The sequence below is a fragment of the Sprattus sprattus genome (genome assembly GCF_963457725.1).
Source record: "Sprattus sprattus genome assembly, chromosome: 2".
Lineage (NCBI taxonomy): Eukaryota > Metazoa > Chordata > Actinopteri > Clupeiformes > Clupeidae > Sprattus > Sprattus sprattus.
In genome coordinates this window covers 68,554,349-68,569,348 of record NC_137921.1, presented here as the reverse complement: position 1 = coordinate 68,569,348, position 15,000 = coordinate 68,554,349, and the positions used below count along the sequence as shown (strand labels likewise).

The window sequence follows — 15,000 nt, the reverse complement described above, 5'->3', positions numbered from 1 at the left end:
GGAGTAAGGGAGCGAGAAGAAGAGAGGAGTAAGGGAGAGAGAAGAAGAGAGGAGTAAGGGAGAGAGAAGAAGAGAGGAGTAAGGGAGAGAGAAGAAGAGAGGAGTAAGGGAGAGAGAAGAAGAGAGGAGTAAGGGAGCGAGAAGAAGAGAGGAGTAAGGGAGAGAGAAGAAGAGAAGAAGAGAGGAGTAAGGGAGAGAGAGGAAGAGAGGAGTAAGGGAGAGAGAAGAAGAGAGGAGTAAGGGAGAGAGAAGAAGAGAGGAGTAAGGGGGAGAGAAGAAGAGAGGAGTAAGGGAGCGAGAAGAAGAGAGGAGTAAGGGAGAGAGAAGAAGAGAGGAGTAAGGGAGAGAGGAAGAGAGGAGTAAGGGAGAGAGAAGAAGAGAAGAAGAGAGGAGTAAGGGAGAGAGAGGAAGAGAGGAGTAAGGGAGAGAGAAGAAGAGAGGAGTAAGGGAGAGAGAAGAAGAGAGGAGTAAGGGGGAGAGAAGAAGAGAGGAGTAAGGGAGCGAGAAGAAGAGAGGAGTAAGGGAGAGAGAAGAAGAGAGGAGTAAGGGAGAGAGGAAGAGAGGAGTAAGGGAGAGAGAAGAAGAGAGGAGTAAGGGAGAGAGAAGAAGAGAGGAGTAAGGGAGAGAGAAGAAGAGAGGAGTAAGGGAGCGAGACAGTACGGAGGAGAGCCCAGGGGGTTACACACACACACACACACACACACACACACACACACACACACACACACACACACACACACACACGGAGGAGAGCCCAGGGGGTTACACACACACACACACACACACACACACACACACACACACACACACACACACACACACACACACACACACACACACACACACACACACACGGAGGAGAGCCCAGGGGGTTACACACACACACGCACACACACACACACACACACACACACACACACACACACACACACACACACACACACACACGGAGGAGAGCCCAGGGGGTTACACACACACACACACACACACACACGGAGGAGAGCCCAGGGGGTTACACACACACACACACACACACACACACACACACACACACACACACACACACACACACAGGAGGAGAGCCCAGGGGGTTACAGGACATTATTGATGCACACAGAGGGAGGGGAGGGGATTGATTGTTAAAATGGGCAAATTTGTCTTGCGTGTGTGAATTCGCTCCATTAGCGACCCCCATCATTTGCCATCTGTCCCCAGGCAGGGGGGGTGGGGGGGGGGGTACGCAGCTGGGGGGGCAGGGTACTGGGCAGGGGGTAACGCCTCAAGGCCAGCCTGTGCCACGAGGGCATAACAGCCCCAATCCACCCCGATGCCCCCACTGGGCTCTCGGATGTCTGTTGGTGTTAACAGGGGCAGGGCAAAAATAAAATGGGAAAAAATTAAATTGTTGTGGCCTAAAGGCCCTTGCTTGGTTCTGCGTTGAGAATGAATTGCTAGGTGCTTACGTGTTGCGTTGGGGGTGTTGCCAAGCAATTCACACCTAGAACAATAGGCTTGCGTAAAATGGCGCAAGTCTAGAAAAAGGGGCCGACGCACGCAATACGTGAAAAGACACGCAAGGGGCTTGCGCGGCCTCTTGCGCTTACGCTTACGTCTCTGAGCATAAATCAGCCTTAACAGTTGGACCTCTTTCTGTAACAGTTGGACCTCTTTCTGTAACTGTCTCTCCAGCTGTAAGCTATACTGCTTCGATTTCTCTTTTTTGGTTCCTTTCCCTTTTTTTTCCTCCTTGTTTTTGCCTCGGGCATTTCCATCTCCTGACCCGTGTGATACATCACTGCTTGTGTCGTGGTGAAATTGGCTCAAGCTGTTTTGCCGAGAGACAATATGGCTCCCTCTCACTAATGCCTTAAGCTCCTCTTTTCATCTGCAACAAGCTAAATAGAGGAGGCAGGCTACGGGACAGATGCTAGCCTGTGTGTAGCTGGACACTGGAGAGGGTGGACGTGTCTGATGGAAGGGGAATAACAATTAACGTTCAGCTACCCTAACGCCCAGCCTTTTGCTTAACACAGGAAATTGCCCACGGTTTAGATTTGATTACCGTATTTAGTTTTTTTGGAAGATTGATTAGCGGATGATTTTAATATGTTAATAAAATGTTGAGAATGCTGTGCAATTGTGTTATATTGTAATGAAGGAAAGCAATTACACTCACACAGTTATCTCCACACACACACACGCACACACACACACACACACACACACACACACGCTCTCAAACTCACCTAGTGAGGCCTGCTGGTATAATAGTGAGCCCAGGGTGAGTGTGTGATAGACTGGGTGTCGCTCCGCCTCAATCTTTCGGTTGATGACTGGGCCACCCAGGTGCCTTCTGGGAAGAGTCTGAGGCTTTTGTTAGTGCTGACCAAGCCCTTCCAGGTTCAGTGGGGGAGTTCAACCGCAGTGTTGATAGAAGCTGACAAAAGGTGAAGTTGCGAAGTATGGTAGAACAAAAGTTTTTCTTTTTGCACTGATGGTTTATGCAAACAAAGCAGCATCCCCATTCCACACACACACACATACACACACACATGCACACACAAAAGACAATACTCCGTGTTGTGAAGCAACCTGTATGGCTCCACTAACACCCACGTCTCATTTGGCCATATCAGTGTACCAGAGTAGAGGCTGTCTAGCCCATTTGGACCACGAGCAGCTGGAGCGATCCTCTGGCTGGGAACTGAAGAGGCGAAGCGGAGACATTGGCTCATCATTTATGGCGTCATTAGATAGAGAGCAAGACGTAGACAGACAGTCGTGGGAGGTGTTTGGCCAAAGCGAGTCTGCCTGGTCTCTCGGTCTGTCTGTCTGTCTGTGAGTGTGGGTGTGTGTGTGTCTGTGCTTCTGTGTGTGTGTGTGTATGTCTGTCTGTGTCTGTCTGTCTGTTTCTGTCTCTCTGTGGATTTGCAAATTTGCATTTGCGCGTCTGTCTGTCTGTCTGTCTGTCTGTGTGTGTGTGTGTGTGTGTGTGTGTGTGTGTGTGTGTGTGTGTGTGTGTGTGTGTGTGTGTGTGTGTGTGTGTGTGTGTTCTGGGAATCAGTAGGTGCAGTGGGATAATTGAATTTGAAGGGAGAAATGACAGTAATCAGAGATTGATTGGTTTGGCAGAGGCTCTCTGTGCACAACAGGCTCCTCAGACAGTTTAATGCCTTGGCCCATTCGCTCGCATCGCAATCGATAGCCCCCCCCACCCCCCCCCCCCCCCCCAGCCTCTCCCACCCACCCCCAGCCTCTCCAGACTTGGAGCAGGATAGGGACGCAATAAAAAAGAATTGAAAACAGAGTGCCCAGATCAGCGTTCGTGACCTGTGTGAAATGTGTCGTGATTTGTGTTTGTTTGTTTCTATCCTCGCTCGCTCGCTCGCTCACTTTGAGAAGGTGCCTTAATGAATCTGAAGAGGCTGAGGCTGGTGTGGCGTCTCCTGCCTGGCACAAGCTTCTCAGGAGTTGGATCATGGGAGATTTATAGTGTTTTGTCTCATGTTTTTCTTACTTTTTTAAAAAAAGTTGTTTGTTGGTTGGTTTGTTTGTTTAACAGGCCTTCACTTTGTGAATGAGGCTCAAAAGCGTCTATGTTCAGCTCTTTAACCAATGTGGTTGTGTTGTCTGTGTGTGTGTGTTTGTGTTTCCTTCAGTCTGTATCTGTGTGTGTATGAATGAACGTCTGTGTGTGTGTGGTGTGTGTGGTGTGTGTGTGTGTGTGTGTGTGTGTGTGTGTGTGTGTGTGTGTGTGTGTGTGTGTGTGTGTGTGTGTGTGTGTGTGTGTGTGTGTGTATGTGTATGTGTGTGTGGTGTGTGTGTGTGTGTGTGTGTGTGTGTGTGTGTGTCTGTGTCTGTGTGTGTGTGTGTGGGTGCGTTCACACGCAAGGTGGATCACTAATGTCCTGTAATCCCCACTCTAAACTCTGAGGAGGAGAGTGAGGATACCCTGAGTACACTAAACTGTGCCGGCGGCCATTTTCATTAATACATCCACTGCTGTAAGTGCATTAGTCACAGCTCGGTGACACCTGACTCCCCCCCCCCTCTCTCCCTCCCTCTCTTCCTCTCTCTCACTCCCTCTCTCTTTTTTCCTCTCTCCCTCTCTCTCTCTCTCCCTCTCTTCCTCTCTCCCTCCCTCTCTCTTTTTCCCTCTCTCTCTCTCTCTCTCTCTCTCCCTCTCTCTCTCCATCTCCCTCTCTTCCCCTCTCTCCCTCCCTCTCTCACTCTCTTCCTCTCCCTCCTTCCCTCACTCTCTCTTTCTCTCTCCCTCTCTCTCTCTCACTCTCCATTGTACCTAATTTTTAGTTTTGCTTTTCTTCTCATTATTCTTGCTTTCTTTGTCTCCCTTCTCCCTCTCTCCCTCTCTCTAATGTTCTGCTTCTGTCTCTCTATCTCTCTATCTCTCTCGCTCTCTCTTTTCTCCCTGGTTTCCTTTCTCATCCACTCATCCTTGTCTTCCTGGTCACTCTCTTTTACCTTCATTCTCTCCTCTGTGTGTGTGTGAGGTCTTCTCTGGCTGAGTGTGTATTCTAGTGTTCTCCAGTGAAGTGTAGGGCATGCTGCAATCCCAGCGCTGACATAGTCTGCTGACAAAGCACACCTCTGCCAAGGCCATGCTACTGACCCCCCCCCCCCCCCCTCCTCTTCTCTCCTCTCCTTTCTTCTCTTCTGTTCTGTTTTCTTCTCTCCTCTCTTCCCTTCCCCTCCTTTCTGTTCTCTTTGCTTCTTTTCCTTTTCTTTTCTTGTCTTCTGTTCACATCTCTCCTGTCGTCGTTTCTTGCTTTCTCTTATCTTCTCCCCTTCTCTCCTCTCCTCCTTCTCCCCTTCTCTCCTCTACTCTTCTCTCCCCCCCCCCCCCCTTAGCAGATGGCTAACACTGGCCGCCTCCACTAATGAGGCCCGACAAAGGTAGAAAAGAGGAGAGAAAGAGAGCGAGAGGGATCCCTCCACCACCATCACCTCTACTCTCCTCCTCCTCCTCCTCATCCTCCCTTCCTCCTCCCTTCCTCCTGCTCTCGCTAAGCAGATTAATTAGTGGCTCTTTCCCTTATCGGCGGGGAAAGCACTCTCGCAGAGTCCCCAGGGACCAGCGTGCCAGGGAGGCTCACTCCCACCACCCGTCTCCCTCCATTCTCACTGGGTGTGTGTGTGTGTGTGTGTGTGTGTGTGTGTGTGTGTGTGTGTGTGTGTGTGTGTGTGTGTGTGTGTGTGTGTGTGTGTGTGAGAGAGAGAAAGCGAGTGAGTCAGTGAGTGAATAAATGTGTGTTTTTGTTGGTGAGTGAGTATGACCGTATCTGAGTGTTTGTGTGGGGCTGTGTGTGTTTTTGTGAGTGTGAGCCTTTGTGGGTTTGTGTGTGTGTGTGTGTGCGACAATCTTCTAAATGTAATAAATGTGTGTAAATGTACATGGGTTACTGTTTTCCGTGTGGTTTGTTCGCACCACCACAAAGTATTTCTGCTCGAGTAGCTACATGTTTCGTTTCCTCTCTCTCTCTCTCTCTTTCGCTCTCGCTCCTCTTGTCTTTTTCATGCCACCCTAGTGTCTGTTATGGCCTCTGTAATCTGTGGAAGAATAAAGGGGTCTTTATGAAGCTTTCATGCTTGTCAGAATGGATTGTAAGTTGGTGTGACCCCTTTCTGCTGGCGCCTGTCCGAGTGTCACCCCGAGCCTTTAGGATGCAGCCACCGGCCTCAAAGACTTGTGTTAACATGACAGACCCAGGGTTTACCTGCTCAGGACCACAGTGTATCCACCACTGCACGGGATACCTGCACACAATTACACACACACACACACACACACTACTGCACGGGATACATGTACACAATTACACACACACACACACACACACACTACTGCAATGGATACCTGCACACAATAACACACACACTCACACACACACACACACACACACACACACTACTGCACGGGATACGTGCACACAATGACATACACACACACACACACTACTGCACAGGATACCTGCTCACAATTACACACACACACACACACACACACACTACGTCACAGGATACCTGCACAAAATTACACACACACTCACTCACACACACACACACACACACACACTACTGCACAGGATACCTGCACACAATTACACACACACACACACACACACACACACACTACTGCACAGGATACGTGTACACAATTACACACACACACACACACTACTGCACGGGATACGTGTACAAAATCACACACACACACTACTGCTACACAGGATACTTCTACACAATTACACATACATACACACATATACACTCACTACACACAAGGGCACACAAAAACACACACACAAACACACACACACACACACAGATACAAATACCTATACACAAACACTGACTATACACAGACACATAAATTCACACACAATCACTACACACACTCGTTGTAGACACATATATGCACACACACCACAACTGATCAAGGTCATTTTCACCATAAAGTTTCACTGAGCCTCTCCCACCGTTTCCCCTAAGGCTAATTAACTTCTTTTTTTTTGCTCCAAAGCTCTTTAAAAATGAGCCTTAAATAGTAGTGCTGTTTGATGTTAAAAGCCGATTGCTGCAGAATTTAAGCTAAGCATTTCATCAATGCCAGGGGACTTCCAACGCGGCCTCTGCCTCTGCCTCGATCTCTGCCTCTGCCTCGATCTCTGCCTCTATCTCTGCCTCTGCCTCTATCTCTGCCTCTGCCTCGATCTCTGCCTCTATCTCTGCCTCAGCCTCTATCTCTGCCTCAGTCTCAATGGAGGCACAGGCCCCTAAGCTGAGGTGGGTTAAACGGGCTTAGAAATCAGCCAATGAGGGGGTTCGGATTTGGAGGAAATTAAGAAATTAGTGTGTCACAGTGGTTTTTCTAATGTGTCGTTTTATTTTTTTTTTTGCACACGAAAAGATAGTTAATTTTAAACACTTTTAGTGAGAATCATTTGTCTGGTTTTCAAGAACTTATCAGTTGCTTGAGTTGTTGGCTCTCAATCACAATGTTTTGTCACGTTAAGATGGATTCTCGTCTCAACAGTGGCGTTACTTTGTCTGGCTTTCGTAAAAGGTTGTTATGTCTGTTTTACTTTCACACGTCCGTGTTGAAGGGTGGTTTCTATTTTGTTTCTCTTCCTCCCTCTTCTTTGTTTTGCTCTCTTCTCATCCTCTGTTTTTCTCTCTCCTGCAGGCTCAGACCCCTCATAGCGTCCTCGACCAAAAAGAAGAGAACTGCTTCTGAGGTGAGTTTCTAATTCTTCTCCCACCTCATTATTCCTCTCATTCTCTTCAGCTTCCTCTTAAAATACATCATTTAATCTAGTCAAAGCTTTTACTTTATGTATTTATTTTCGATGGAATTACGTCATATTGATTCCCGATGTTGTGTTACATGTGACATGGGTTTTTCATCTGCGTTTCCTGAAGGAAGTACTAGTTTTTCCAGAGCAAAAAACTACAATAATAATTATAATAAATAAATATAAAATAAAAAGGAGCGTGCATGCCTCCCCTGTGTTGAGCATCTGACAAAGACCTAGCCTGGCCGTTACCAGACTGTGACTCCATTTCATTCCGTCAGTCAGTCTGGGCCAACCCAATGCATTTTGGTTTCTGAGATGGGCGGGTGCTTATCTTGAGGTTTAAAATCATTGGAGTTCCCTTAACCAATCAGCAACGTTTAGTAAGCATTAAACTCTTCCCAAAGCGAGTTGGGAGAAGAGCTACGACGTCCTTTCCAATCATAAAACTTACAAGAAAATACTCTTGTTCTCCTTTTAATTTTCTGATGTTCTCGAGAGTTGAGACAACTTCTCCGATAGCTTTTCGTGTCTCTTCCTCCGTAGCAATTTTTGCTATACTGTTAAACTACAAACTCGGCTGGACTACATGCAACTCGGCAAGGCGAGTTTTGCGTCGCAGCTCTGAACTGTTCGCTGATTGGTCCGGCAAAATTTTGAGTTCTGGAAACGATTGTCAATGGGGCTGGGCCAGACTGAGTATGAGCTTGAAATCAATTCAGGCGGAAATACGTAGGCTGGTGTCACCAGGCTAACAAAGCCCTTCCGTACGGCCGAAATATAGCATAGTTTGTCTGGAATAAAGTTAGTAGCGTATAATACTGTGTTAAAACCCTCCCCTCATCGAGTTGTATCTATCCACAACTTGTCACTAGTGTCTGTGGAAAGTACCACATCACAAACGAACCAATGTCACATCCAGTGAAAACATTATAGAACAGTTTTGACACTGGGAAGAGAAAATGACCACTGAAGTTGGAAAACACTGGGTTGGGGTTTTAAATGGCAATTACCAAGAGGTACATGTAAATGACCCCCTATTTAAATAAGGGGGGAAGAGAGCATGATTGAGAATGAGAGAGAGAACAAAAGACACTACAGAAAACAGAAAAGACGAGAATAAACAAATGAGAGAGAGAGTGCGAGGGTGAGATAGCCTCTCATATCTGGCTGGCAAGGGTCAACTGGGTCAACTGTGTTGTTGCTAGGCAACCCCTCTCGGTCTGTCCTGTTTTGCTGAAATGACGCTAGTCTCTGGTTGGCAGGCCTGACCTGAGCCCGCTCAGTCTTACGTAACGATGGCCTTATTCCCACACGGGATGATGCTGATAAGCCCCTTTTTCAGCAGAGATATCAGTTGTGTTCCCTTCTTCCCTTCAAAATCTCTCAAAACATCCAAGCATCATCCATGGGTCTCTGTAAGGGTCAATAGGGGCTAATAGGGGTGGGGTAGGGGGGGGTTGGGGGGGGGGGGGGGGGGGGGGGCGCACTTGTTAATATGACCTCTGACCCTCATTAATCAGCTCTGTTGTCTGAGCTTCTGTAAGAGAAAAGTGTGTATACTTGATTGAACATGACGCCAAACAGAGGGCACCTCCACAGTTTTCATTCCACCATATAGTTATGGTGTCTATTCATATTATCCCACACACACACACACACACACACACACACAGACACACACACACACAACACACACACACACACACACACCGCTCTCATAACGCAGCGTGCAAACACCTGGCAATTACTCTCCATTTCTCTCGGTCCCGAGTGTCGTCTGCGATCCCTCCCAGTTCTACTCAGCTGACTGCCGCCGGGGGGGGGGGGATGGCTTCTCCCAGGGGGCCCTGCAGGAGAGATGAGGCCCAGCGGGCCCTCCCCAGGGTGGGTAGGAGGGGGGGGGGGGGGGGGTTAGGGTCTCGCTGCGCTGCTCTTTCCAAGACCCCTGGGTGTCGGAAGCCTGCTGGTCTTCCCCGCCGGGACATCCTGGAGATCACGTTGGTGGCAGACAGGCGGCTGGCGGAGAGGAAGGGAGGAGGGCAGAAAGGGCTGGGCTATAATTAGATATCATTTTTTAATTATTCTCTCTTTTTTTTTGCTAGTCTTCACTGTTTTTTTTCCTCCAGTATGTGATAATTAATTAGGCCTCCGTCTCCTCCGGGCTCTACTCTCCCCCACCCTGATGCCTGCTGGGATATGCAGTCCTGCTGCTCTCAGCCTCTATTCATTTCCCTCTCTCTCTCTCTCTCTCTCTCTCTCTCTCTCTCTCTCTCTCTCTCTCTCTCTCTCTCTCTCTCTCTCTCTCTCTCCCTCTCTCTCTCTCTCTCTCCTCTCCCTCCCTCCTCTCCTCTCTCTCTCTCTCTCTCTCTCCCTCCTCCTCTCTCTCTCTCTCTCTCTCTCTCTCTCCCCCACTCTCTCTTTGCCTGTCTGTCAATCTGTTTTTCTCATTCTTCACATTCTCTTTCTCTTTCACTGTCTTCCTCTCCCTCTCTCTCTCTCTCTCTCCCTCTCTCTCTCTCTCTCTCTCTCTCTCCCTCTCTCTCTCTCTCTCTCTCCCTCCCTCCACTCTCTCTTTGCCTGTCTGTCAATCTGTTTTTCTCATTCTTCACATTCTCTTTCTCTTTCACTGTCTTCCTCTCTCTCTCGCTCTCTCTCTCTCTCTTTCCCTCTCCCATTCTCTCATTAAAAGCCCTTTGTCCTCTCTGTAATCAACCAGGAAGCCAGTGGGGATCTATTATTGTCTGAGAGCAAAATATATGAAATGGGGGAAATCAAGCACAATCATTGCCACCTGAATGCAGCTCTGCTCTCCTTCCAACCCTTATTATCTTTTTCCATTTCTCTCTCCTTCTCTCGTTCTCTCTCAACCTTTCACTGAAAGCCTTGAGAGTCTTAACCCTCTCTGTCACTCTCTTTTTCTCTCTCTCTCTCTCTCTCTCTCTCTCTCCCCCTCCCTCTTTCTCTCTCTCATTATCATAGAATTAGCTGAAAAGGAAAGGAATTTGCCAAGAAAAAAAACTGACTGACATGCGGAATGATGAATTGAGTGTAATGTTGAGCAATCAGAGGCATTTACGGCATCAAGCCGTGGAAATCAAATTTGGTTATTCACGTTGGTGATTGACAGCCGTGGTTGCAGAGTATGCCAGCCCTGCATCAAGGCCGGCGGAGGCTGATGGGCCAAAACACGGGGTTTCACAGCACACAGGATGAGAGAGTGTTTTAGCACACACCAAGGCCTGAGTTCTCTGACGAACTTGCTTTTCCATGCACCGAAAGAAAACAGGCATCCTCCGATCTTACCACAGACGGCGCCTTACTATGCCGTGCCTCTGGCTCTGCCTGAAGGCCGATATATGCTCAGTTTCAGACGCAACGCGTAAGCACGTAAGGCACGGTAGCACGTAAGCGCAAGCAATTCACCGCCAGAACAATAGGCTTGCGTAAAATGGCGCAAGTCTAGAAAAAGGGGCCGACACACGCAAGACATGAAAAGACGCGCAAGGGGCGCGCAAGGGCCTCTGACCATAAATCGGCCTTGAACCTGGCTGCCCTGAAAGACCAGAGAGTGCCTTGATCACGCTCAGTCTTATTCTTAATGACAAACTCAAGAATTAAAGGTTGTCATGGCATGCCACAGGCCACACATGGAAACCACAGACTTATTTGTAATAATACCACCTATAATTACATACTAGCATACTAAGCACCATGCCCATACCCAACACTAACCCAACACAGGGAACAGGACTACTAGTAATAAGAGGAGAGAGTGACTCACTAATAACAAGGTAAAAACAATACAAATGCAGAGAGACCTTGGGCCATCATTTCATTGACTGCAACTGGCACCGAGCGAAGTCCGCGGCACATGAACCAAACTTAATTTAATACGTTGGTCAAATCATTTCGCTAATTTAACACCATGAGTGAGTGCTTAAATTAGCGCAATGCTCTTGACCAACGTATTCACACTTAAGTTTGGTTCATGTGCCAGACCGGACTTTGCTCAGGTGCAGATGCAGTCAATGAAATCAGGTCCCCTTATGTTTAGGTACACAACAGTAATAAGTCCCCTCTTGAACTGATGATTGTAGGCGGTCACCAGTCCCCTCTTGAACTCATGATTTGAAAGTGAAAGAAGTGAAAGTGAAAGTCCTCTCTATTTCAGGCGGTCACCAGCCCCCTCTTGAACTCGTGATTTGAAAGTGAAAGAAGTGAAAGTGAAAGTCCTCTCTATTTCAGGCGGTCACCAGTCCCCTCCCGTCCCCCACCGCCGCCGCCACCACCTCACCGGAGGCACACGCTGCCGCTGCCGTGCCCTCGTCCCCGCCGCCGGTGCTGGAGAGCGTGCCTGTGGAGTACGACGAGCCGGCCGAGGAAGAGGAGGACGAGGAGGAGGCCGAGGTCGAGGAGCCCTGCGTGAGCGCCATCCAGCTGCTGGGAGGGAACGGTGAGTCCTGGGTGTCGGCACACGGTGTATGTTTTAAATGTTAGATATTGGTATTGTAATGTATGTTTTAAATGTTTTGATATTTGTGTGTAAGTCTTAAATGTGGACCCCACGAAAAGTAGCTCTGTCTTAGGGTAGAGCTAATGGGGATCCTTCTAAATAAACAAAAAAAACACATACCCCATGATGCCATAAATGTTGTATTGGCAGTCTCAAGTTGCTGCATTATTAGTGTCGGCCTACTGAAAACACACTGCGTATACACACAGAAATAATACACTTAATTACGATCGGTGAGAAACAATCACAACACACAGACATGCTTTACTGCAGAGAAGTAGAAAAGAGGAGAGGTGACTCTTAGACACTTTGTTTGTATAAAACAGGGAAAGTTCACTTTTCCCTACTTAACTTTTTTCCCCAGTTAACCTTGGGAACCTTTAGATATTTAGTTTGACGAGACATCATGCCATGATCATTAAATAAAGGGATGGAACATTCATGCTGTGATTACAGTGGTCAGTGGTATTCATAGTAATTAGCTTCATCAGGTTCCTCAGCAGTGCATGAAGGTGTGAACATGAACATGGGAGAACTTTCCTATTTGTGCTTTTCTGTATTAGATTTATGTTCTCAATTACTGACTCTCTCTCTCTCTCTCTCTCTCTCTTTCTCTCTCTCTCTCTCTCTCTCTCTCTGTTTTCAGAGTATGGATGCGATGCTGAAGAGGAAGAGGCCTTTTAGTAGCTGGTGTTTTTATTTTATTTTTATTATTCTATTCTAATGATATAAGCTTCTTTAATCCTCTTGCTCTCCTTGTGCTCCATGTCTCAGTGTTGGGCTGAGGCAGAGGACTATTTCCAGCACACTGCCTGAGTCTCTCTCTGGAGAGGCGTAGAAGTCCCCAGGGTAGTGGTGACGGGGTTTTTGCCCTCTCCGTGATTGCACTATGACTCCTGGTTGGCTAGATGAGATTGGGTGTGCAAGTTGGTCTCGGCTTTGCCAGCAAGTGGATTGAGAACAAATCTTTCGAAAAGCCTGCCGACAAAATGGGACCATTCTCAGATGAAACGATGACCTTACAACCAGCTTCGAAATGAAATAACGATTTTCAATGAATTCAGGAATGACTATCTATGGAGGTAGATTTTGTATTCTACAGTTCAGGGAATGTTGCAACACACACACACACACACACACACACACAAAGTGTAGCTTAGCTTAACTTGGCAAAAGCTACCTAATGAAATGTGTTTCCACAGAGATGGCTTATCCACAAAAATAGCATGTCTGACCATGAAGCTAGAACGGTGCCTGACCTTTCAGGGAAGCTGCACCAGAAGTAAGAAGGTTAGCAACTGCAGCCAGATTTGTGGAGATGAGGGAAGGGGTTCTGGAGGCGATAAGCAATATGAATTTTTGAATTCAGGGAAATAGTGGAAGAAGCAGATAGGCTGGCAGGGCTGTCCGATTTGTTTGAGGTTGTTTGTTGCTTAGCAACAGCATCCCAATGAAATTGGATCCATTGAGTTGCAGACAAGGCTCCTGTCTAGAAAGCCCAGTCCACCACAGTACAGTCCCGGTCCACCGAACTCCACTGAAGTGTCCCCTGATACGTCCTGTCCTCATAGAAAGACTTCCCTGCGTCTTCAGCTTCGTCTAATCAAGCACTGAATTCCGTCCACAATCGCAGTAAAGGAAAGCTGATCATAATCACACAGTTTGCCACAATTACAGTCACCTACAGGAACTGCAAGAAGGAAACTCACCAGAAACCAATGTGACACTGTAGAAAATGTATTTTGGGAAACTTGCCAGATGATTGTTTGTGATTGTTCCACCATTACGAGAAAGAAAGCATTGATCCTGCAAAAGAGTGCAGGCACTTCAGGGTCAATGCATGCAGTGGATTCCTGTCATTTTTAACCACAGATTCAGGATTCTTGAAAACATGACCTCAAGTCTCCTTTTCACTTTTTTTAAGCCTGTAAATATTTTGTAGACTATCGTGTTGTATTAAAGAGTGTTTATCTGTGTATGCCAGTTGTAAATATCACTGAATGTAAATGAAGTTTTGTTTAAAAATAGCATAGCTCTTTGTTATATGGTTAATTTCACCCATGCCACCAAAAAAGTAATATTTTGTACCTTTTATTTATGAGTTTGTGTCCCATTTTAGAATCATTGTTTCTATGTTTTCTACTGAATGTTTTATCGTTTTATAGTTATCTTATAGTGAAACCCATGGATGCTTCATGGCTGTCCAGTGTAGCAACAATATAAGCAGCTTTGTTAGTAAGGAGTGGTTAAGGAGCACCACTGGTCACCCTCCTGTAAAAGAGGCATTCCACATGTTTAAATAAACTCTTTCTTTTCTAAACGTGTGTGGGTGTGTGTGTGTGCGTGTGTGTGTGTGTGTGTGTTTGTCTGTGTGTGCTAAACGTCTCTGCCTCCTGATCGCCTCTCTGCTGTCTTTATCTCCACCTCTGTGCTTCTGTGGAGGCTGGAAGCATTTTGTGTGTGTGTGTGTGTGTGTGTGTGTGTGTGTGTGTGTGTGTGTGTGTGTGTGTGTGTGTTATTGAGTCAAGATGCACTTGATACCACTTTCAGTATATGGGAGAGAAGGGTGAGTTGGGCCAGTTTTTACTTAAAGTGACTTTTAAGCGAGGCCATGACAGTAATGCTTCCAACTAAAATATGTGCATATATTTCAGGATGTGGTGCATCCTTGGGAACAATCACTTTGGATCTGAAATATAGTATTTAAGAAATATAGCTTTCTGGGAAAAAAAGTGCGGGGTAAGTTGTGCCATTAAAGAGAATACATTGGGGTAAATTGTGCCGTTGAAGTAAAACAGTATATTTGCATCGCAGAAACTGTTGCTAGACAAATTCAATGCAAAATGACTCATTTAAGGTTTATTTAAAGTTATTTTACAACATCAAAGGCCGATTTTCTTAAACAAGGCCTAGGGCTTCCTGAACACATCAGAACCAAGTTGAGTTGAGTCAATTCTATTTAAAGGTAATTTACACGAACAAAATGAAATTCAAATGAAGACCAAATTGAATGCAATTCTCTACAGATCACTGGCATAACTTAACCCAGGCCCTTTGGCAAAAATCACCTCAAACTCACCTTTTTGGAAAAAATGTATCATCCAGCTGTTTTGAGCTAAAATCATGCTAGCTATATAGACTCATAGTTTAGCTTACCAAAGCACTAAAACA

General features: G+C 46.7%; 1 protein-coding gene across 1 annotated transcript in view; it reads left to right on the top strand.

Annotated features, from left to right (window-relative positions):
- brf1b (BRF1 general transcription factor IIIB subunit b) overlaps window positions 1-12,734 on the top strand; it is an 83,222-nt gene extending 70,488 nt beyond the window's left edge. Inside the window, exons 17-19 of the mRNA XM_080831899.1 lie at window positions 7,205-7,256; window positions 11,562-11,769; window positions 12,476-12,734. Coding sequence (XP_080688025.1) covers window positions 7,205-7,256; window positions 11,562-11,769; window positions 12,476-12,513 — 298 coding nt within the window. The 3' untranslated portion in view covers window positions 12,514-12,734. The remainder of the gene's footprint in view (window positions 1-7,204; window positions 7,257-11,561; window positions 11,770-12,475) is intronic.
- The last annotated feature ends 2,266 nt before the right edge of the window (window positions 12,735-15,000 follow it).